This window comes from Cololabis saira, chromosome 23 (genome assembly GCF_033807715.1).
Source record: "Cololabis saira isolate AMF1-May2022 chromosome 23, fColSai1.1, whole genome shotgun sequence".
Lineage (NCBI taxonomy): Eukaryota > Metazoa > Chordata > Actinopteri > Beloniformes > Belonidae > Cololabis > Cololabis saira.
Window position 1 is genome coordinate 21,917,560 of NC_084609.1, and position 24,802 is coordinate 21,942,361.

The window sequence follows — 24,802 nt, forward strand, 5'->3', positions numbered from 1 at the left end:
CTAGTCTGTGCAGAGGATGAGAAATGAAAGGTTTTCAGTGGACAGGTTTGGGTTAAGCAGGAGGTTTTGCAGAGACTTTAAAGGACTTTTTAAAATGAAGCCGTAGGTGTGAAGTGTTTGAAGTTTTTAGCTTTAAGAACAATTCCTGCTGAATCTGTTGTGCCCGACTTTTTTTTTTTTCCAGCATATTGTTATCTGTCTGCACTTTGAAGCCAGAAAGAATTAATTTTCCTACATTTATATTATGAGCTTGGATTCACGTACCTTTTGCATTGAAACAGGTGGTAGAGTTGATCTTCTAATTATTTTTTGCATTTATAAGTAAAAACCATTATTAACTTTTATATAAAGGAATACGTTTAATCACTACTTCTACTTTTAATCATAGTCTTTTTTTCACGAATATTTATACATTACTATTTGAGTTAAGCATCTGTTTAATTTTGCAACCCTTTTAAATCAGCATAAATAAGTGTTTTTCTTCTATTTCAGTGAAGAAAAATATTGGATTACTTTTAGTAAGAGTCATCTCACCGTCTCCTTTTGCTACGATCACCAAAAAAAACCCTAAAGTAGCTTTGGACTCCCGTCACAGTCGTTTTTTGTGACAACTGCATTCCGGTTCACGGCACTGTGTCACTCATCCACCACGATGACTCTTTCTCACAGAGCTACAGTGGACATGATGGCAAAGGCGACTAAAAGACTCGAGCAAGTAACGATTGGAGACAAAACAAGAGAGTGATTGAGCAAGACACGTAACCGTAGTGAATCTGGGGCGTCGTTTAGACCTGGCATTAAAATGCCTCCTAGCAAATCTCATCACAAGTGGCGAAAGCCAAGGTCTGAACATGTTCCAGGATAGATTCAGATCCAGTGACTCAAGATGCGTTTGAAAGTAGTCTGGGACACTTGTGTCCACATTATCTTCATAGTCTGGACACAAAAGGGTCCTGAGACAAATTCAGGATGGAGTTTAAGTTAGTTTTCCAGTCCTGTTCAGAGGAGGCAACAACAAGCATCCTGAGATGCTGGCATGAAATAATGTCATTGGCTGAGGTAACTTCTCGTTTAATTTTGCCCTCAAATAACTATAATTAAGCTCTTCATCAGTCAATCATTCTTTTTCTGTATTTGTGTGTATTGTATGCATGCTGATTTGTCTTATGCATAAAGTTTGGACCAAATGTTCTGGCAGACGGTGACAGATCTTCTTTGTTTTCGTATCCCTAGTTTGAATTTATTTTTATCTTTCTCTCTCAAAACCTAATTATTTCCAGGTACTGCCCGTGGCGGTTAAAAATAACAACACCATTTGATGGTTTCAAGCTGAAAAAATCTGTTGGTTTAATTTTACTCAAGACACATTTGGGTACACATTTTAATGCCAGGTGTGAATACAGATGCTGAGCACTTACAATCAGATTTCTCAGAATGCATGTCTAAACATGGCTCATTAAAACAACTTAAGCTCCACCCTTTTAAAGGTAAATTTCGCACATGTTTCTTTGTGCAGTTTTAGATAAGAATTGATCGATTGCAGGAGTTGATCTTATTTAGACTGCCTTTGATCTGAACTTTGTGGCAAATATAAGCAAACTCTTACAGAGATACTCTGATGACTTCAGTTGGCTTTTCCTGCAAAGAAAATTAAAATGTCTTTACGGTGCGTCCTAATCCACTTGATGTTTTTCTCTGCAGCCACATGTGCTGATGCTCAGCAGAGGCCTTCTTTCTCCATCAAGAAGTAGAGTAAAGGTTTTTGGCAGAACTCAGAACTTCAGTAATACGTGGTGTATGGAGCAGCTTTGTTATGACACCAGCATATTTCTCTTAAAATAAAACATGTCAGCCTATACTACAAGTGTTACTGCAGGATTGACCTTTACTTTCCAGATTAAGTCGGTTTTCTAAACCCAGATTTATCTGAACTAAGGAGGCGCACGGGCACATGTGTAAAGCATTGTCTGACATCACTCGTGTCACCGTCCCACAGCTCCAGTAAGGGCGTTAGCAGATTAATCTCCCCTGTTATGACAACATCTATCATCTGAGAGAAAGAACGGGAGTGGAGGCAGAGGAACATCGCAAGAGAGGGCCGAAAGAAACAAAGAAGAAACTGTTGTTCACACGCCGTAAAAGCTGACTTAAACCAAAGCAGCTCCGGCTCAGCTCAACCACACATGTTGCAATTAACATGCAGTGGCACGCTTCGCTGGCCGACCTCAAAGGCTGCGCTCTGATCTTAGGTAGCTAGGCATGTGGTGAGCAGAGGGAGAGTAAAGGTCAGCTGGAGCAACATTCAGATGTCAGGTGGCCAGAAACTCAGCAGTACAGGAAGAGAAAGGCCCCTTCGTGAGGGGGAAAAAAAAGCAAGACACCGTTTTGCAAAGTTTGATATGCAAGTTTCATGATGCATGATTTGTAGGTAATTCCGGGTGTCGTGTGTTCCAATGAAATGCTTACTGCACATCAGTAGCCGGTTAAAGCTTCCTGCATTCCCTCAGTCGGAGGCTGGACCGGCCCCAGAGAGCGAAGTCTGGACTTGTTGCTTTCAATCAAATCTAAGCACAGTACACAGGAGCTTTCTAACCAAATAGATTGTGAGCACTGGCATCTCATTTATATGTGCAGCTGCACTATATAACCCACTGTGTTCAAGAAATATATTCTCCATCCGCAGCTTATCTGCTCTGGATTTGTGCTGCTGCACCTCGTGCAGCTTTTCAGTGTTACATGCACAGTGAGGGCAAGATGGCAAGTGGAGAGGGGAATTTTTTAAATATTAGCACCTAATGCACAAACCAAATGTTCTCAGCGTTTTGAACCTGTCGTGACCTTGTTTCAGCTGTTTTATGCTTGAGCAGTTATGCATTAAAGGAGAACAGAAGGTGTTTTTGCAGCCCACTCATGCTTTTTCAGAGATTTTTTTTGTTTGTTTTAATTATTGCTTTAATATGTTTTTGCTCATATCTGTCTTTAACATTTTTACTACTCACTCTGCACAAGAATCTCACAATTATTCAAATTTAACTTAAAAAGAAAAACATCATTGCAAGATTGAATGTTGTTTGAAATTCCTCAAAGATTCTCTTACGCTCTGTGGAAACTGGGACCGGATCATTACGAGCAGTGTTTCATGGCTCTCTCTTATCTTCAGCCCAACCAGGTCTCCAGACCTACTTCTTATCAGTTAGAGAAAACTGCAGCGGCGATAAGAAGTATTGGTTGTTGCACAGCTGACAGGTCGGCTTGATAGGAGAGCGGGGAAAAAAAAGAAAAAAGAAAAACTCGAAGCAAATCCATCAGCTTTGGTCACCATGGTGATTACAGTCCAATTGAAAGAATGATTCACTTTGAAGTTTTTCACTTTAATTGAGAAGTGGAAGAAGGGTTGAAAGTTTTGGGGGTGGGAGGGGAAAAAAAAACATTCTCACTTGCCTCTGCTGTCTTTCTCAGGATGTCAAGGAATGATGACGACGAGGAGGAGGCCGCCCGCGAGAGGAGACGCAGGGCGCGGCAGGAGAGGATGAAGAGCAGGGAGAGCGAGGACTCCAGCGGCCAGACGGACAGCCTGGTCATGACCAACAGCCACAGGTGCCGCACAGCGAGTGATACATCTGATAAACATGTCGTCGGGAAACAAGTGCACGGCTCCCGTTTTCTGGTTCAACAGACGTGATTAAAGTATCACTGCAGCCTCATTATAGGAATTCATCAATACTGTGAGACCCTAATCTGGATCTAAGAATTATTATCAAGAAAGTCCCTTTTACAGCCTCTGCTGGTAAGAGAACGTCTATGGCAGGGGTCGGCAACCCAAAATGTTGAAAGAGCCATATTGGACCCAAAAACCACAAAAAAAAAATATGTCTGGAGCCGCAAAAAATGAAAAGTCTTGTATGTATAAGCCTTAGAATAAAGGCAAATGGCGAAATATCAAGAAAAAAGTCAAAATGTTGAGAAAAAAGTCGAAATTTCGAGAAAAAAGTCGAAATGTCGAGATTAATGTTGAAATTCAAATCACGAGAAAAAAGTTGAGAAAAAAGTCGAAATGTCGAGAAAAAAGTCAAAATTTAGAGAAAAAAGTCAAAATGTTGAGATTAAAAAGGAAAGGAAAAAGGAAGAAAAGAGAAAAAGGAAAAAAAGAAGAAAAAGAGAAAAAAAGGAAAGACAAGGAAAAAAAAGAAAATAGAAGAAAAAAAGGAAAGAAAGAAGAAAAAAAGGGAAAAAAAAGTCAAACATTTTTGAAAAAGCTCCAGGGAGCCACTAGGGCGGCGCTAAAGAGCCGCATGCGGCTCTGGAGCCGCGGGTTGCCGACCCCTGGTCTATAGGATAGTGTCCATAACGAAATGCATTAAAACAGTCCCAGACCCCCTGCTGACTGGGCCAGAAACCACACACTATCAGCCAGTTAATTGAGGAACATCCTCCCTAGTTTTGACAAGCTAGTGGTTACTATGTCGCCTCAAATACAAAACGAGAAGTTGACTCACGTTCTGCTGTTTCTTAGGATTCAGCAGGGCCATCAGCTCAGATGACAACCTTTCAGGAGGTTTCTGGTATTTGGCCTTAAAGAAGGAGGCAGCTAAAACACAAGATTTAAGCAAGAGGGCAAGGGAATGCAGCAATCTAGAGCAAGAGATCAATAATTGCATGCCCAAAACTAAACTATGTGCTTGAGTATCATAGACTATAGGCTACTCACTGCAAAAACCCAAAATCTTACCAGGAATATTTGTCTTATTTCTAGTTAAAATGTCTAATTTTTAGTCAAGAAATTCTGTTTACACTTAAAACAAGAGTCATCACCAGAAAAATAACTTGTTATTTGAAAATTTTCACCTTTTTCAAGTAAATTTTCACTTGAAATAAGTAGAAAAATCAGCCAGTGGGACAAGATTTATCTTGTTCCACTGGCTGATTTTTCCACTTATTTTAAGTGAAAATTTACTTGAAACAGGTGAAAGTTGTTGTTTTTTTCCAGTGATGAGTCTTGTTTTATGTGTAATGGGATTTTTTTTTTAACTAAAAATGAAACACTTTAACTAGAAATAAGAGAAATATTCTTGTTAAGATTTTGAGTTTTTGCGGTGCTTAAAGGAAGAACATCACTTGCTCAGTGCTTCAGCGATGCATGATGTCATGTCTTTCCTTCAGAAAGACTCGCCGAGTAACAAAGGAGACAAAAATCAATTTGTGTGCAGTTGTCGGTTCTGAGCTGAGTCGTCTTGTGTACAGTGGAAGGGGTGGGTTGGACTGAGACTCAACAAGACAGACGCTCCTTTGTGGTCATGAGTGTTTCCTCTCTATGAGCTCAGACGTACATCCTGGGCTGGTGGAACAACAAGGGGATTGTACCGGAGGATGCTGATACAGAACCTAGAGGTTGCTAGTCATTGTTGATTGTGTGAATGGAAGGATAATGTTTGTCAGACTTGTAGGTCAGAATAGGATGGGTTTTACTGCTGTGAAACCCATGACGAGGTGCACAGAAAGACGTGACCGTGACGTGATTCGTCAGGTGTTGAAGAGATGGCTTTTGAGATGGCTTTTTAAAAAAAAACAGCAGTGAATCAGCGTTACGGAGGGCCAGGGGGATGGAGTTATACTAAAGATTATGTCTCCTATGGTGCGGTATTTGGTCCTGGTAATGGGGGTGAGGGTGCGGGCGTCAGTGGAGCGTGTTGGATGGGGGTGAATGGGGCGATGGAGGAGATCTGTCAGGTAGGAAGGGGCAAGGTTGTTTAGAGCTTTGTTGGTGGTGAGGAGGATCTTGAAATGTATGCATTGTTTTACGGGAAGCCAGTGAAGTTGAAGGAGGATGGGCGGGATGTGTTCTCTGGAGGGGGTGTGGGTGAGTTTTAAACATGTTGCAGTTTTTGAAGAACAGTGGAAGGGAGGCCATACAGGATGCTATTGCAGTAGTGGAGTCTGGAGGTGATGAAGGCATGAAGGCATGAATTAGTGCTTCAGCAACTGAGAAGGAGAGAGTGGGTCGAAGGCGTGTACTGGAGGATGTTTTGGTGACATGGTTTATGTGTGACCTAAAGGAGAGTGCAGGGTCCATGTAAATGCCAAGGTTTCTGACCGGGGGGAGAGAGTGACAGAGTAACCATCGATGACGAGTGAGAAGTTCTGGGAGGTGTGGACGGTGAATTTTGGGCCAAAGATTATAGTTTCAGTTTTATTGCTGTTGTGGTTCATCCAGGTTTTTATGTCGGTGAGGAAGTTGGTGAGGGTGGAGAGAATAGCTGGAATTATGGTTTTGGTGGAGATGTAGAGTTGAGTGTCATCGGCATAGCAGTGAAATGTTTTCTATTTTGGAGTTGAAAAATGAAATAAGGTTGTTGCATTTCTAAGGAGTGAATGAGGATGAAATCTTGTCGTGAGGCTTGAAGAGTTTATTTATGGTGGAAAACAGGGTACGTGGGTTGGAGGATCCAGAGTAGTAGACAAAACGGGTTGTTTAGTACTGATTTCTAGAGGTGTGTGTGTGTACTGTCAGACCTTTTTTTTTGTGAAGTCACTCTAGTTGGCTATCTCGTCCTCTTCCATAATCATCATTGGCGTGTTCCTGTCTTCAGAAGCCAGTGGATCCCATGATTTATGGTTTGTCCATTGTTTTTTTCACCGTGCTTGTGGTCTGCTTCGCCGCGATGCTTAGTCAGAAGTTTTTTTAGGTACATCTTGGGCGATGCAGAGATCTGCAGAAGGGGTTTTGCCCTGTCAATTCAACAGAGACGCCGTCACCTGTGCTGTCACTGACGTGCACCTCCCGAAAATTGTAACTACGTGTCGAGGCGACGCAGACCACACGCAGACGGAGAGGACTGTGATTGGTTCGCTTGGTAGCAATGCATTTCCGGTTTCCGGTTTGAAGCAGTCGTGAACTTTCAGGGCTCTTTTCTTCGTTTATGTGTGATTTTTTTTTTGTTTTGTTTTTGTTTTTGGCACAATAGTTGTCCTTATCTCTTTGATTTACTGTGACTGGAAAAAGTCGGATAAACCCTTCAGAAAAAGATCGCTAACTAGCGGTCGCGGGGGGTACTGCACCACAGAGAAATGGAGAGACGGAGAAGTCCGAAGGGTTCACAACGGCGTCACGGCTGTGGCGTGTGCTCTGCGTTGGTGTGACGCAGAACCTTAATTCAGCCTGTAGTGGTTAAATCCAGCCAATACAACTGGTCCAAACACAATGAGATTGGCTGCATTGACCCTCCTTGGTAGTGGGTGGATTGAAATCTTTAAACCTGAAATCAGAGTAAAATCTTTGTTTAATTAAAGGCCTAAGTTAATATTCTGGTCTGAGTGAATATTCAAAACCTTGTTCTGGTGAAAACGATCAATAAACCAGTGTATGCTCACGATTCTGGCTGTTAAGTACACCTTAAGGTGATTGACGACTGGAGAGCCTTTCTGCAGTAACAGCAGTTAATGTGATGTATTTCACCTCCCCACCCACATTGTCCAGCTGACGTCTACTGACCTCAGTGCATCCTCTTCATTAACACAAAAAAAAGAAGAGAATTCACAATGAAGCGTTTGTCTCCTCTCTCTCTCTCCCCCAGTGTGACAGAAACCGTGTCTGTCAGCAGCTCCTACGGAGGCGGTGGAGACGATGATGACCAAGCCCTGATGGATCGCATGGCCAAACGCGAGGAGAGACGACTGAAACGCATGAAGGAGGCGATGGAGAGACAGGACCAGGACTCCACCGCCACGGAGGGCAACGACGGCCTCGCCACCGCCGAGAAGAACAACACAGAGGAGGAGGAGAGGCCCTCCTCCTGGCGCAGGGGACGTAACCGTGACAACGTGGACGAAGAGGAGAAGGCGGCAGCCTACAGCTCGAGAAGGGAGGATAAGGAGCGGGAGAGGCCAAGAGAGGAAGAGGAGGAGGCCGCTCCTCTGGGAGGAGAGGAGGAGGAAGAGGAGGAGGAGAAAGTTGAAGTAGTGGAAGACAAACCCAGAAGGTCTTACATGAGAGAACAGGTCAGTTGTCTTCATTCCTTTTCATTTATTTGACCGTTTTTTTTTTTGTTTGGTAATTGACGGTTCCTGCAAAATGTGCCGCTCTTTCTGCAGACGTCGACCGACGAGCCCAAAATGCAAAACAAGGTATGGCTGTAGAGTCCTCCGCGGATCGTATTTCAAATGCAAGTCACAGATGTTGTGTTTCAAAGAACTGCTATAATCCTTTTTCATAGGACCTCGCTGAGGAAGAAACACAATCAGTAGTCAGTGAGAGTTCAAATCAGGCCGAGTCGGCAAATTCAGAGGCCGAGGAGGATGCGGTAGCATCAGGGGAGGCTGAAGAGGTATCTGAGGATGATAATGTAGATAATTCAACTGAGAACGAGCCTATGTTACTGAGAAATGACACTGAAGAGGAAGCTGAGGTATCTGAGATACAGCACTCAGAGGATAATCAGGTATCTTGCATGCGGTAAGGAATTCAGTAGAGGTGTGATGCACAGCACGGATAATCTCTGGGTAAATTCAGCGTCTGGATGTGTCTTATAGTCGATGCAAAAGCAGAAATCCCTCAAGACTATAACACACGCACACTAGGGATGGGCGGTATGGACTAAAAAATGTATCACGATAATATCTGGCATTTATCCTGATAACGATAAGAATGACGATAAAAAAAATACCAATTCAACTCCACTTTTTTAACTATGAATCTATCTCACTCTCAGATCCGCCATGTTTGTTACACAAAAACGTCATCAACGGGAATTTATCCTTTTATCTTTCTTTCTTTCTTTCTTTCTTTCTTTCTTTCTTTCTTTCTTTCTTTCTTTCTTTCTTTCTTTCTTTCTTTCTTTCTTTCTTTCTTTCTTTCTTTCTTTCTTTCTTTCTTTCTGGCTCCTTTCTTTCTTTCTTTCTAGCTCATTTCTTTCTTTCTTTCTAGCTCATTTCTTTCTTTCTTTCTTTCTAGCTCATTTCTTTCTTTCTTTCTTTCTGGCTCATTTCTTTCTTTCTTTCTTTCTGCTCCTTTCTTTCTTTCTTTCTGGCTCCTTTCTTTCTTTCTTTCTTTCTTTCTTTCTTTCTTTCTGGCTCCTTTCTTTCTTTCCTTCTTTCTGGCTCCTTTCTTTCTTTCTTTCTTTCTGGCTCATTCCTTCCTTCCTTCCTTCCTTCCTTCCTTCCTTCCTTCCTTCACGTACATAACGCAGAACCATAAATTCGACTTTACACAAAAACATCATCAACGGGAATTTATCATTTTTACCGTGAGATGACAAATTCTTACCGTGGGGAATTTTTTGGACGGTTTATCGTGAACGGTAAAATATCACCCATTCCTAACGCACACACACAAAGAAAAACCCCTCTTGATGAGAGCATCATTCACGCCGGAGCCAGATGCTGAAATTACCCAGACACCTCAGGTTATCAAGTGTGGTTCGTGTGGGTTGCACCATTTTTGCAAACCGGTGGCAAACCGAGCTCACTGTCTCCGAAGTGCGGTTGCATACGTGCGGTCGGTTTTTTAATAAGATTATGTTCCACAAAGTGGTCACGGCGTGTGTGTTTTTTTTTCCTGCATGTCTTCCACCTGAGCAGCACATCACATTTCACTGCCTCCACTCAGCTCACAGGAGCACAGCAGCATAATGTTCAATTTGAAGCTACTGAGCCGTCACATCATGTGCACTTCCAGTCAAATTTCTAGACCGTAGCGGAGAAGCATTTCATATACTATGTCTATTGTAAGAAGCAAAAAAAAAGGGAAGCTTTAGTAGTTTTTTATTAACCACAAATACCAAATTGTCAATGTATCACCCTTTTATGAGCAGGGTTTCATTGATGCTCAAATATAAACGAGCATTTAACATTCAAGGGCAGCTTCCCTTTGTATTTGTGTCTCTGATTACTCTAATTATCTGATAACCCTAATCAGCAGTGTTTTTTTATTTGTTTGTTTGTTTTTTGTACTGTAGCTCTTCTTATTTTGTCTGTCTGTATTTTAAAAACACTGCTCGGAAAAAGAAGCAATTATCTTTGTAATTTCGCCTTTCAAGTGAAACTGTTCCCGCTTTTATCTGGGTAACACTACTGAGATGTATGTTTCTCAGAAATGGTTTAAGTTTAATGCAATATTACATGGTCTTCTTTAAGACTTGACTGGCTTTGCTCATGATAATGAAACTGTACGGGCAATAAAAGGACAGAAACAGCTGGAGACCCCCGTTATGAGATAACTTGTAAGAGTGGTTACTTCATCCTGGAGGCAGTGAGATGTGAAGTTTTTTTATTTTATTTCCCGTTTGCTCTCTTTTTGTTTTTATCAGCACAAAGACCCCCGTCATGGTGCCACCTCACTCCTTGTTTTTGAGGGTTTTTTTCACTGTTGCTGTGTTTTTGTTTTTGTGCACGGCTGCAGGTGAACGAGAGGGCCAGGGAGGACAGAGAGGAGCAGATGAAGCACAACGGAGGGCTGCATGAGGAGGCGGCTCCCACACAGCACAGGAAACCCGAGAGGACCCTCAGGTACACGCCAACCGGCGACACACACGGAGTCATTGTCTGGTTCTCACTCTGAGGCCCGACACGATCTAACCAGGTGTTCTGAAATATGCAAGAATTCAGGTTATTGACAATGCCATCAGAGTCGTGGTCTCCCGAGCTAAGGATAAGGCTGTAAAAACAATTACTTTAATGTTGTTAGGTCGTGGAGTATTGCTGAAAAAGGTGGAGTGGGTGACAACTGGATTTGAAAGAATTAGATGAATTTTGAAGGTTTAAAACCAATATTCCATCAGATTCCTGCCTGTAGACATTAACTTTGTGTAGCAAGAAAAAACCTCCCTGTCATTTTGTGAGTGATGCTGCTGACATTTTCAACTTGCTAACACACCCCATATCCAGGGAAAACTGACTCAGTGGTAACATGCATGATGCAATAGCCACATGCAGCATACTAACAAATAAATACGCCTTTAAAGTCAGTGTTTAGTTAAACACGGCACAATTCCAAAACCAAGCAGCAGAGTGACTGCATGGTAAAAAACACGAATGAGACAAAATTCTCTAAAGCTGGGACTAGCAATCACAGGCTACATTATACAAATACGAGCTTGTTATCATCTCAAAGACTGAGCTTAAACCGTTCGACATAGTGTGCATATGTTATCCAAGCTGCAGTTGGCGTTTATAGCCGTCATTTGTGTTCTGTAATTACACCACCGAACACTAGGTGGCAGTGCAGGTTTTTTCCTGCAGTGCAAAGCTTCCTTTTGTTCACTTCTCATATATATATATATATATATATATATATATATATATATATATATATATATATATATATATATATATATATATATCATATATATCTCAAACATAGCAACGGCACAAATAAAGCACATTTTATATGAGTTTAAGCTGATAAACGTTAACCAAGACTCATTTTGACTGATTTTTACAGCAAACTGTCTTTCTACCCGGATTGAAAACGATGAAGGAGTTGTAGCAAGAGATATGCAGATGGAAATGCAATGTTACCAAACAGTTCAGTGCTATTTTTGTGGTCTGTTTCAACCCAGTGCATTGTTACATCTCTGGGGTGTGCATGTGAGGATACGACGTAGGGTTCCCGACACCAGTGGGCCCACATTGTCTCTTCAATGTACAGACATAAACTGTGACAAAAAGAGAGCCGACAGTGGAAAAACAGCAAAGAAACAGGGAAAAAAAACCTTCTTACTGCATAAATCTGACTTCAGTCTTAGCTTCGATGTTTCATCATCACAAAGCAGATTCCAGGGCAAAACTTTGCTTGGCATGGCGTCACTCCCCAGCCCCTTCTGTTCATTTATCCCCATCGAGGAAACACCGTGCCACCAATAACTTCTTGCAGCGAGGGAGCCAGTGTTCTTTGGCTGTAGCTTTCTCAATACAGACTTTCTTTTTTTTTTTTGTACCAACAAAGATGATTTTTCGGCCATTGAGCTCATTCCCCTGACAAGTGTGTAGGACACGAGCCAGTTACTATCACAGGCACAAGCAGAGAGTCTGGTTGAGTACAGTGCCCATGCCATCCACAAAGTACACTATTGTTAATTATTAATATCAGAACCTTATTTTAAAAAGAAATTGAACATTAAAATGAAAACTGCCTTTTGAAATGATCCTCTTCTCTGCAGTTGTTCAATTTCTTTGCATCTCACGAAAAATGTATCTCAACATGTGTTTTCTATGTCAGTGTTTTCCCAAAGGAACCTTTAGTTCCGCCTCTTTCTGGTACTTATTATGTTCTAGTGCACAAAAACAGGCTTTTATTCTGAAGTGGTCACTCTGGTCGACCACTGAAGTAGCTTAATAGTGTCATCACAAAGATTACCCACACAAGCAAAGATCACTGTTATTTAAGGGACTTTATGAGATCAAACACAAAGTAGAGTTAAGAGTGTTAAAACGTGCTGCACAGTCAGATTATTCACCCAGGAGATCATAGACGTTGCAGTCTGGCCTTTGTTGTTTTCCAAACAGGATGGCGTTAAAGCATGAAAACGTTGCCTGCGGCTTCTGCAAGATTATTAAAAAGCATATCTGAATGGGATTTCCAAGAAAACAGGCTTATTTTGTTCAGGTGTAGCAGACCCGTAGTGTTTTTCTATAAATTCCTTAACTTGAAATGTTAGTGTGTCACTTGAGATTAACTGTAACATTACCCGTGGAAAGGTGATTGTTGCTGTTTGTCCTTGTGTTTTCCTCTGAGATAAAACACTTCAAGACTGTGTTTAAATATTAATACCGGCTCAAATGTCGAGGGTTAACCCGCATCTGTGCTTGGTGTGCCCGCTGCCAGTCGCGGCAGCATGCGTTCCCCCGAGGTGTCCGGCGGTGACGAGCAGGACGACGACGCCCGCCTGGAGGCCGAGCGCAAGCTGGAGGAGCTGAAGCGCCGCCGCGACGAGGTGGAGAGCGAGGAGTTCGAGAGGATGAGGCAGAAGCAGCAGGAGGCCGAAGTGGAGCTGGAGGAGCTGAAGAGGAAGAGGGAGGAGAGGAAGAAGGTGCTGGAGGAGGAGGAGAGGCAGAAGAAGCAGGAGGAGGAGGAGAGGAGAGCCAAAGACGAGGTGATCTCACAAGCCTGTCAATTTTTTCTCCGCATTTTTATGTTGATTTAGCCTTTGCACCTGCATGGACTGAAACTCATGCATCACACTCACGCCGGCACCGCCGCGATGTTATCTCTCCATATGTTACTGTTATCACAGCTATTTGCGTCCCGCTTGTAAGTTGCATACATCATTTCCAAAACAACAGAGTCCGTATGTATCTCAAACGCGATAACCTCGTCTTTCCTTTGTGTTCCTGTCCTCACCTGAACGTGAAGTGCCATTCGTTTTCCCTTCAGCCGTTGGAGCCGAGGCCTCGCTTTTTGCAATGTTTCCATGGCCGGTCTTCTTTGTTGATCTTGGCTCCGAACGTGGCGGCCCCGTCTCTCACTATCTGCCCCTGTTTTCCTCCTTATGTGTGATGTTAATGAGGCCTTTTGGTTTGTAATTAAAAGATGGCCCAGAGATGGAGAGAGACTAATTAACCAGACAAGGAAGCTGGAGAGGGCTGATATACTGCCAAGTACCAGCCCTTTTTGTGAACGGTTCATGAATTAATTGTGGTTTTTGTTAACTCTATACTATGGCTTGGGTTGTATTTTGAGGCGATTGATGACTGTAAATAGGGCTGGGCGATTTGGACCAAAAGTCATATCTCGATATTTTCTAGCTGAATGGCGATACTCGATATATATCGATATTTTTTCTGTGCCTTAATTGGGGTTTCCCCCAAAGCATTATAGCATAGCATCTCTGTTAGCTTCATTTTTTCTGAGGCAAACCCTTAAAAAAACAGTTTGATACAAAGCATCGTGCCAAATGTCACACAGGTTCCTTTATTAACAGAGGTCTGCACAATATCAAAATGTATAAAACAAATGAAATAAAAATAAACTGCCTGCATATATAGAATAAAAATGCTTCTTGAATAAAATAAAACAAATATCCCTTTCCTGCATAACAATTAAATTAAAATACACTGTGCAATTAATACAATGTAGACATTAACAGGCCGACTTTTCCACTGAGGTTGACAGTTGTGCAAATAACAAAACATTTGTGCAAATCTCAAATAAAACATTCAAGTCAATTTGTCACAAAATAAGCTATATCAAAATCATAAAAAAAAAATATATATATTATTATTATTATTTTTTTTTTTTAATCGAACGAAATTGTCTCGTACCATATCGCGTTTGAAAATATATCGATATATATTAAAATCTCGACATATTGCCCAGCCCTAACTGTAAATAAGAATATGCTGAGTGTCACTGAACTGATATCCTGTATCTATTTCTGATTGTTGACTATCTGTGACATATCTTATTATATTATTAGAATAGTCTATGTTAAAACAAGTGGTTTAGGTACTCAGAACAGTCCCTACAGCTGGCTGACGGGGATGTTTTGACTTGGTACTAACTGGGTATGCTGCAGGAAGAGATGACCTTGTTCAAGTGGCAGTTTCCTAAATAACTAGATCCTACCGGGGCACCCACTTTAAAAAGAGACACAACAACTGAAAAGATAGAGGAGGATTCGGCCCTTTTATAGTTCCAGCACTCTTGGTTTTATCTCAGACCCCTGCTTATGGAAACGCACATTATGTCACACATCAGCAACAGCAGAGAAGCAACTATCCGTGGTGGAAGAGGGGATGAATGCCAATTCCAATTTATTTCCTTTTTTTTCCATCAGTTGCTTAAATCTTTAAAAAGCGACTGATATTATATATCCGTATTTGCACTGGTTGCCAACTGGGGAAACGACGTGCGAGCTAGATGAACTTGGCTGCCGACCTGGAAAAAGTTAGATGGCAAAGGAGAAAAACCGGCACAATTATCAAGAAACGCAACCAGGCGGAAGAGAAGATATCGTTTCCATTAGTGCATGGACATGCCTCCTCAGTACGATTGCACTAATACTGCTATGTTCTGAGCTGGATCAGCAAAAGTTAATGGCTACAGCGGAAGCACTAAGTCCCCCTTGTTATGCTTGAAGTTGTGAAAAGACACAGCAGATGATATTATGTAAGCCGCTGCTTTCCAATGCATTCTTCGAGGCCAGCAAAGGATTAGACGTATTTTTAAATGGGCAAGAAAAGAGAAGAGCTTGTCTATCTGTGTTTAAGTCACACGACCCTCACATTTTCAAGGATCTCCAAGAGTCACATTAACGGGGAGAAGCCAGTCTGTCTGCTCAGACGGTGGATGCAAAAGCAAATTAAGTTCCATGCCCGTAGGGAAACCCTGAGTTCAAAAGTACAAGAGTTCCTTTGTATCACTTTAACATTGCCTTGGTTTTCTTTTTCAGGAAGAGAAGAGGAAGATGAAGGAGGAGATAGAAAGGAGGAGAGCAGAGGCTGCAGAGAAGAGGCAGAAAGTGGAAGACATTGTGGACGGGGACGACAAACCCTTCAAGTGTGTCAGCCCCCGAGGATCGTCTCTGAAGGTACGTCCTCCTCCTTTCACCTCTGGCAAAGCCTTAAACCCTCATTAGTTTTTATCTCTGGCATGCTTTCCATTCTTTTAGCGTATAATGCAGTGAAAAGAGTCTTAAGTATGCAAAGCTGGCGACAGTTCAAGCTAAATATTGACGTTAATCCATTGAGTTGCTTAGCTGAGAAAAAGGCAAACGTGAGAGAAAATATGACGTGGATTCAAACTGTTCCCCCTGACTGACTACCTGCCGGCGTTGCTCCTCGCCGCTCAGACAAAACAGATAAAAGTGTTCCCCGCTGGATGAAAGGCAGTATAACAAGGAGCAGTTCAAAGCTGGCTTTGATGACCTGCGAGATTTCTATGAAGTTATCTGTCTTATGATTGGTAGGCTGACCTTTTACCCTGGGTTTTTTGTTTTTGTTCTTTTTGCTTTGTTTTTCTGTTTTTCAAGAATGACAGGCATTTGATTTGAACTAAGCCCCCTTCAGTAGCACTGAACTTTAAAAGTACTTCTAGTCTGGCCAGTCATATTCATCTAGTGTTCAAAGGTTCTCTTGTGAAGCGGGTCTGGTACTCGTATCTTTCACAGCCATTTTCAACGGTACAGAACGTACCGGACCAATTACAACGAGGTAGGAAATGTGATGAGCCGTACGGGAACATACAAGAGCATTTACTGCCGACGTGACATGCTGGTTTCCTCTGATTTGTTGTACATCTATCCAGTGATGGGCAGAGTTACGGCTGTCACAGACTATTTTTTAAAGACCATTAATCTAGTGATTACTTTTCCAAATTGTCTGCTGATCTGTGGACTGATTTTTCAAATAATCTATCAATTTATTTTTTCAGCTAATATTTTCCCATTACTCAGTGAATGCACCATTTACACAATTAAGAATACACAAGAGATTTACTAAGAATTATAACATTAACATTTTACTGCTGCTCAGAAATATCTTCAAAATGAAATCTAATGAGAAGAATAAAGTTCTGCAACATAACTCATTCAGAAGCCAGATGTATAATCCAACAAAATAAATTAAAAATTCAAATCAGCCAGGGGCAACACAGACATAAAAATCAAGTGCAAATAAAAATGCAGCCAATGTGTTTTTGTTTCTATTTCTTTGCAAAGAAACAATACCAGCGTATAGAAAATTGAAATAGTGGATGAAACAACCAAACCTAAAACAAATGGTTATGTCTATATGTTATCATTAAACTGACATAAAATCCAGGTGAGTTTATTAGTGCAAAATAATGCAGCAGGACTGACGACAGTTTTAGACAGAGCTTAAAGGTATTGTGACATCATTTTTAACATGCTTTTAACACTATTAAAAGTCTTGGCCAACATCCCTCAAATGTGTCTAAAAGAGTGTAACAAGAAAATATTCACTCTAGTACTCTATTCCTGGCTTTTTATTACAGTGTTTTTTTGCGCCGTGAAAAATGCTTCCTTTCCCCCTTTCCTGTCAATCATTGCTCCGCTCCTCCTCCAAACCTCCTCCTCCTCCAGCCATACGCTCACAGCGGCGTCGGAGAGAGCCGGGAGCGACAGGCGAAGCATGCACGGAAAAGCAGCACGGCGAACCACAGCAAACAATCATAAAAATAAAGGCATGCAAGCAGCAGTGTCACCTTATCTTAAGTCCAGTCAGTGGCCGCGGGTGTTCTTAGCAGTTTTCCTCCGGTGATTAGAACAAAAGAGGCTCTAAACACTAAACAGCTCCGTGTTAAGCCTGATTTATGGTTCCGCGTTAAATCGACGCAGAGCCCTACGCCGTAGGGTTCAGCGTACGTTGCGCGTCGCCGCGTAACCCTACGCCGTAGGCTCTGCGTCGGTGTAACGCGGAACCATAAATCAGCCTTTATGGTGCGCTGGAGAGGAGAGGAGACAGGGAGCTGGGTGGAGGGGGCGGTGATTTAGCGGATCGTTACGTAACGACCCGCCACCAAACCACATGCGCCGTTTTTGCACAGTTATGCGGAAAATCCCAGAAAGCACACAATACACTGAATGTTAAAAGTTCGTTGTTTTTTGGGTGTAATTGATGTCAAGACACCCAACAAAACACAAAAAATCAAGAAAAATGTGTTTTTCATGTCACAATCCCTTTAACGTTAGTGGTGCATTTATAACAAATAACTCGACTTGTGCAACATTCCACTCCTACTAAAATCAGTGTTTGATAAACAACCCTTTGCAGAAAAGGAACAAACAAGTTAAGAGAACTCACTAAACGCTCCATAGGGTTTTCTCTGCAAATGTTTGTGCATCGCTGTACGGCTAGTGTGATATGCTAGCTGCAAACCACAATGTCATGAATGAAATATGTCCACACATTTTCAAGACTGAGTGAGCATTTTTGCTTCCATGCTTTTGCTGTAAATGTATTTAGTTTTTTTGGATCCGAAGCATCGATGCAGATGATTCGATTACGTTGACAAGTCATCCCAGCCCTGTCCAGAGGTGTTTTCCCTCCGAGTCCGTTGGTGCCGTCTCCTGGAAATCAAAGCCGAATCCAGCGGAGCCTGACTGTTTCTGCGGATGACCGGCCCGGCTGAACTACTTCACCACCGGCTTCACTTTTCAGACTGGCTGGTTCATGATGCTCTGGAAAAGTTTCAGTTTGAGTTGTAATCATGATTAAGCAGTTTAACAGATGCTATTTTGGGGCGAGCAGTCAGTTTATTAGCCATTTCTTTTATAAACACAGGAAGATGCTTAAACCAGCACCAGTTTTTAAAACACTTTGCATATTGTTGTCCTTTAATGCATTTGCATTCTGTTGCAGACAATTATTAACAGAATGGAGTGAAAATTTATAATGTTCCTGCGTGTTTGAAATTCCTCTAATCTGGCAGTACAGCAACACTCAAGCAAATGACCCACGTCTGCACCTCTGCACCTCTCACCTCTTTTAGCCGTCTGCATGAAGTGTTAGCTGACTGAGATGAAGGAGCGCTTCTAAATGGAGAGAGGCTCAATGAAGCGAGAGAATTTAAAATTCTGCTGACATCTTCAAATAAAAAAAAAAGAAAGATCAACCCGCTGCGTCTCCCTTCCCTCCTCATCTGGAGATAAATTTTTGTCACAGAGATGGAACGCTTAATCAAACCAAATGTGAATAAATGTTTCCAGCGTTGCCAACAGGCAACTCCCACACACTGAAAATCGAGGGGAATTTTCAGCCAGTGGACAAAATCTAATTAGTGACAGTTAGCTGTAATATCCATCTGGCCCGTCCCAGCGAGGCTGGAAGTTTGGCTTTGATAGCGAGCTCTCGTCACACTAGAACCCAGAACTTTGTTTGAACGCGGTCAGTTACGTACAGTAAATAATCTTGTTCTAATTCAATTCTCCACCCCACTGCACTCGCCTCAGACACAGCTTTACTTCGTCATCATGTTCACTGTACGTACTGTTGTGCATATGTGTGTGTGTGTGTGTGTGTGTTGCATGCCATAGACAACTAAATCGTTTATTGAATATTGCTGAGAAGTTTTAGCTTTTATTGTGTTTAAATGCTGGATTGTGTTTCATGGATCTCCTGATTACATATGATTCACACAAATTGCATTTAGTTCTTACGTATACTATAAACCATCGTCTTCTATTTTAATCAAAGCAGGGTTTGTAGACAAATATTGTTGTTGTTTAAAGCAGCGTGCACTTCTTTTTAGTCGTTCGGTTGGAACAGGGAAAGTTGTGGATGTAACGTTAGTATATTGATGGGGATGGCTTAGCTGAATGTGCTAGCAGACACAAAGTAACATTAACAACCATTTAGGACTGGGTTTCTGGTCATTTGACAGGGCTGGATCTGGTATTCTTCTTTGTTTGAGCTCAGTTTTGAGAAAAGTATATATTTATGCTAAATTACTTCAACGAGTCGTACAATAATACCTTTGGGAATCTCTGAAACTTTTTCTTCTGGCTCCTGGTTTTTGCAATTGGCCCTAAACATTTTCCAGCGGAAGGTTCAAAAGCATATTTAGCTGAAATACACTTGGTACCGCACAAGAGTGCCTAAACAGTTAGCTGGCCAATCTAATTCACATCTATTCGTAAAGATGCATCTGTCTGACATGGAATTTCTCAGACATGGTTTGGACAAAATACCACAGACATACAAAAGTTCCATCTTTTTAACCATCTCTTTTCAGTTTTATTCACGTCTTCCTGTTTTGTTGGCTGCTGTGCTGCACAAATGCAATTGATCCACTTGGTGTTTTCCTTCTACACATTTCCCACTGCAACTACTACTGCCAGTTCTTTGCCATTTTGAAACTGGGGAGAAAGATGGATTGCTGCAACATTTGTAAAAAGAAATGACTGTTGCTTGACCATTATCAGCTCCAAAATACGTAAGATGGCTTTTTTTTTGCTCTGTCTGGGCTACTTAAGGGAAGTAAACGGAAGGAAGCTCACCACTGCAGACAAAAAACACAGAATACTACCTAGCGTTTGCTGGTGTAATTACAGGTATAAATGCCAACAACAGTGTAGGTCTAACACCCAGCCTGTGAGCGTAGTTGCGACAAAGAATCATTAATCACATTTCAGCTCCGTCCAACCCCTTTGCCGCGTCACTGTGCAGTCCACTCGTCCGTTGTCTTGGTACGCATCATTAATGTATCGCCGAAATTAAAAACCCAAATATTCACAAATGTTGTCTGTGTTATGTTGCATCATTCACTGCACTTTATTTTCACTCCTCGGGTCATATATTTGTACCATCAGTTTAAAAAACTGCCAACCAAATTTTGGTAGATATCATTTACTTTTCACCGGACAAACATTACCCAACTTTGTCAAATGTAATTAAATATAAACCTAAAAATGTACATTTTTATTCGTACAATCATTCTAATGAGTTGATTCAAAGAAAACAACAAATTACGAGGCACAGACGACTGGGACGTCCCGCTACATTAAACCATTAAGATAAAGTTATGTTTACGTCAGATATAAACTGGACATGTTCCCTTAATTTAGACTTAATTAACTCTAACCAGCAGGCTGCCATCCCATTACACCTCCTGAGGAAACTTTGTAAAATGTGGTTGTCATTCGTAGCATCCGTTTCGATGTCTAAGTACGGGAAACGCCCACTCATGTATTCTTCAGAAGCATTTATATAATCACACCAATCCTGATTGGCTGGTGATCACACACCATCTTTTAAGTTGCTACGACTACTCCACCTCCTGGGGAAACTTTGTAAACTCACACTTTGGTTTTACCACATTAACTGTAAACTTCAGTGTGTCATCATGTTGTCATTGACTGTTGCTGTTGGATACATATTTCATTTGATAAAACCAGTGTTATAAATAAGCATTTTAGTTGTTATAAACTCAATTTAAGCGCACAATCAAAAGTTGCAGAAGAAACTGTCTGTGGATAAACATACTACCACTTAAAGAAATAAAGCATGTGACGTAGGCAGAGTGACGACGGGCTAGTATCGATAAGACTTTTAAAACGCAGAGCTGCTGAGTAGGAACAACAGAGAACTGCTGTTGCAGGTTTTGCAGTAAAAACTCATTGATCCAAGTTATTTTTGATAGCAATTCTTCATCGATACTGGTAATTTTGAAAAGTTGCTCTTGCATACTCCACAATGTGTCATCGCATAAAGCCCGCCCAGTTGCTTTTTGTTCGGTACATTCTGTACCAGGAGAAATGGCTGCAAATGGAGGCAGCACCGGACACATTTAACAAGATAATTATTGTAAATTAAAAGGGCTTGCCTGGCCAGGCTAGCAAACAAGTGAAAGCTAAGCTGCACGTAAACAAAAAAGGAAAAAATAAAACGACCTTCCTGCTGTGTGAGTTATGAGCCATAACAAGAAAGTTACGGGGGCGTGTCCCATCCTTAGAAGTTGAGCAATTTTACTTGTGGCCCAACCTTTTTGATATTGCTCCACACATTACGAGTTTAACAGCTCTATGAGAATAGAGAGTTTTTGAAATGTGAATCCATTCCAGGTTTTTATTTTCTGCAGAACCACACAAAGTTGCAAAAATGCAGCTCAAATTTTTTTTATATTCCTCACATAAATTGAACAATTTCCTGCTCAATTTCTGTGCTGAGTGAATTTCATGCCCCAGTGACCTCTGTCAAAAACCTATTTCCGATTTCCAAAAAGTACATGCATGAAACTCAGAATATATGCTTTTTTTTTTTTTTCCTCCATTCCTTTTGCCGTTGCATGTTTTCCGCTTCACAACTGCAATTTTATAACTTCTGTTCCAACAAAATGTGGAAGGAAAAAAAAAATGCCTCAGTACCAGGAATAATCTCCCAGTAGAACGCAGAGTCCCCAACGCTCGCCGTCATGTTATCTGCAGTGAACCAGCATAACCCTGCTCTGTATTGTAGATAAAGCACACTGTTCTCTGACAGCCGGCTGAAATGAAGGACAGACTGTAGGGATATGCAGGAAAGCGATTAGGGTTAACAGGATTACTGTAACTGCATACGGATGGCTACAGCTCTTTAAAAACGCGTCTGAGAATGGGGAATTTCCTGTCGGAGAGTATTTTGGGAACTCCCACATTCGGTAGCAGCTGAACGCAAGGTCCCTTTTCACGGAGAAGGGAGGGGGAAGAGAAGCTTTTTCTGCAGTCTCTTTTGTCCGCTTAAAGGGCTTTTTTTAATATGACTGAGGAGAATATGCGCTTGCCTCCTCTTTTAGCCTTTTTGTCGCGTATCATAAACAGTGCTCTGAGATTCCCACAGAGTAACCACAGGGATTAAAAAAAGAAAAAAGAAAAACAAAAGCATGCTGTGTTTTTCTTGTGCTGTGAGTGCATGTTTGCAGAGCATCTTTTGCACACAAATAAAACCACCACTACTAAAAATTACCTCCAGCAGATCCCTGTGACCCTATATAGGAACAAGTGGGTATAGATGATGGATAGATGGATGGATGGATATGCGTGTCCACATACTTGACCTGCGGCCTTCAGTCAGGAATCAGTTCATGCACCAAAAAAGGGATGCATGCACAAAACCAGTGGGAATGTTATTTATAACTCTGTGATCTTTCTGTACAGATCGGAGAGCGAGCAGAGTTCCTCAACAAGTCTGCACAGAAAAGGTAAAAATTGTAACCATGTCTTTTGTCTCACAAAACTGTCTCAGCTGAATTAGAATGACATTATCCAGAGATGCTGCGTCACTTCCCACCTGAGTGTCTACAGTCTATAGATTAAACTGTATATAAATCGTATGTAGTCCTTACTGTGTGCTAATAACCTGCACCTGGCCAACAGCACAGTGAAGACCGCTCTTTCTCCTGTGGTGTCCAAGATAGACAACCGGCTGGAACAGTACACCTCGGCTGCTCAGGTTAGCATTTTTTTAAACACTTGGCCCATTTCTCATGCAATCACATGCAAAAGCTGCTATTCCTCTTTTTAATACTGTATTTTTCAATGTCATAACATAATAAAAGTAATCTAATCACATTAAGCGTATTAAGCAAACCTCCGCCAAACGTCATAATTCTTTCACCATTATTTATTTATTAACTAAAATGAAGCCAAAAATAGGCCAAAAGACGAGTGGGCAATATAAAGTACCCCCTTTCCAGGCTTAGCGTTTGAATGGTTAAGCTGCAGCCAGGTGCTGCTAATCACATCCCTTAATGAAATAATCATAAGCAGGTGTGCATGCCTCTGCAAAAGCAGACTTTTTTGGCAGTTCGTGGCTCTGGAGCACTTAGATACTCTGTTAAAACCCAATACTAAGAAGGAAAGACGTAAGGAATGGTCTTGGAGAAGCAATCATTGCTGCACCTTAATCCTGACCACTTCCAAAAATGTGTAGTCCATCGTTCTTACATTAGAAAGATTATTCTGAAGTGGAAAGAGTTCAAGATAGTTGCCAATGATTCAGACGGGGGTGTCCCAGCAAATCCGAACAAACCACAATGTTTGGGCATTAGTAGCATTTCCGCAGACAGCTCATACCCACCGCAGGCTGTGAACAGTTACTATACTATCAAGCACATCAGTGGAAGTGTGATGGTTTGTATCAGGTTACCAGAACCTTCTTACTGATATCATAGGATATGAACAATAAGCTAAAATACTGACATTGCTGTGAGAGAATGATAAATGTATACATGAAGCAACTACTTTAAGTAATTGCTACTAAACTTGTGCTACTTGTGGACCTGCAGGCTACTGAATCATGGGGGTACTTAGCACTTAGCACATGTTGGGTTTTGTTTTTTTCCTTTTGACTTCATTTTTGTTAAATAAATACAATAATGGCATTGGTAAAAAGAAATAGCATTTATGCGTAAGACTTTATGCGTAAGACTAAGTGTGATCAAATGATTTTTATCAATTTTTTACATGATTTGACCTGACTTAGCTTAGCATACAGTAGCTAACTCACAATCACAAAACTCTGTTTAAAATGTTAAAATGTAAAACAACTTTGATTCAGGTTTTATAGTTTGTTATGCAAGTAAATGGTCTGCAATGTTGCTGCAAAGTCCACTCCAAACATACTTTATCTCTGCGGGGACACTTTTAGGCTTTTCTTCCTTTACCTAGTGACATCACTGTGCAGCCCTTTTGTGTGTTTCTGCTCTTAAAAGCTCAAACACAGACAGGAGAACATTTTCAGCCTTCAGATGCATCATACTGTTGCTTTCAGATGGAAGGCCTGAGAGAGTGATTTCTATTTTATTTTATGTTATTTCACTTGTATCACGCAAACCTGTGCCGGCAGACCAGATTAACGTCATAAACCTGTACATGAGCTTTACGTAAGCCACAGCCTGCACGGGTCTCTGCTGATTTGAAAACCACGCTTTTATTCATCAGTCCGCATCGGGCACATATGAAAGACACTACAGGAATTTACCGCTGTTATTATTAGAGAGCTCATGTGGTGTTTTTAAATAAGAGAGTTATCTGAGCTATGATCAGAGCAGCTGCTGCTCACCAGTTTAAACGCGGCCTTCTCCGTCTCCGCAGAGAGAGAACAAGGAGTCTCGATCCCCCCGCTCTGGAGCCGCCGATCTCCCCATAGTCACCGACAGCATACGAAATATTAAGAGCATGTGGGAAAAAGGCGACGTCTTCAGCTCGCCTGGAGGCGGCGGGAGTTCATTCAAGGTACAATGATTTTTTTAATTTTTTTTTTTTTTTTAAAAGAACAAAAGAGGTCAATGAGGATGTAAGGTCAAAACTTGTGTGACTGAGCAGAAAAAAGAAAGAAAGAGGAAAGAGTTGAATTCATTGTAACTTCCTGCTCT

The 24,802-nt window shown here is 41.4% G+C and overlaps 1 protein-coding gene across 5 annotated transcripts in view; it reads left to right on the forward strand.

Annotated features, from left to right (window-relative positions):
- Window positions 1–24,802, forward strand: part of cald1a (caldesmon 1a) — a 77,273-nt gene that overhangs the window by 41,227 nt on the left and 11,244 nt on the right. For all 5 annotated transcript variants that reach the window (XM_061715120.1, XM_061715122.1, XM_061715123.1 and 2 more), the window contains exons 3-10: window positions 3,460–3,597; window positions 7,572–7,995; window positions 10,394–10,500; window positions 12,818–13,085; window positions 15,384–15,521; window positions 22,584–22,627; window positions 22,803–22,878; window positions 24,522–24,662. In XM_061715120.1, coding sequence (XP_061571104.1) covers window positions 3,460–3,597; window positions 7,572–7,995; window positions 10,394–10,500; window positions 12,818–13,085; window positions 15,384–15,521; window positions 22,584–22,627; window positions 22,803–22,878; window positions 24,522–24,662 — 1,336 coding nt within the window. The remainder of the gene's footprint in view (window positions 1–3,459; window positions 3,598–7,571; window positions 7,996–10,393; window positions 10,501–12,817; window positions 13,086–15,383; window positions 15,522–22,583; window positions 22,628–22,802; window positions 22,879–24,521; window positions 24,663–24,802) is intronic.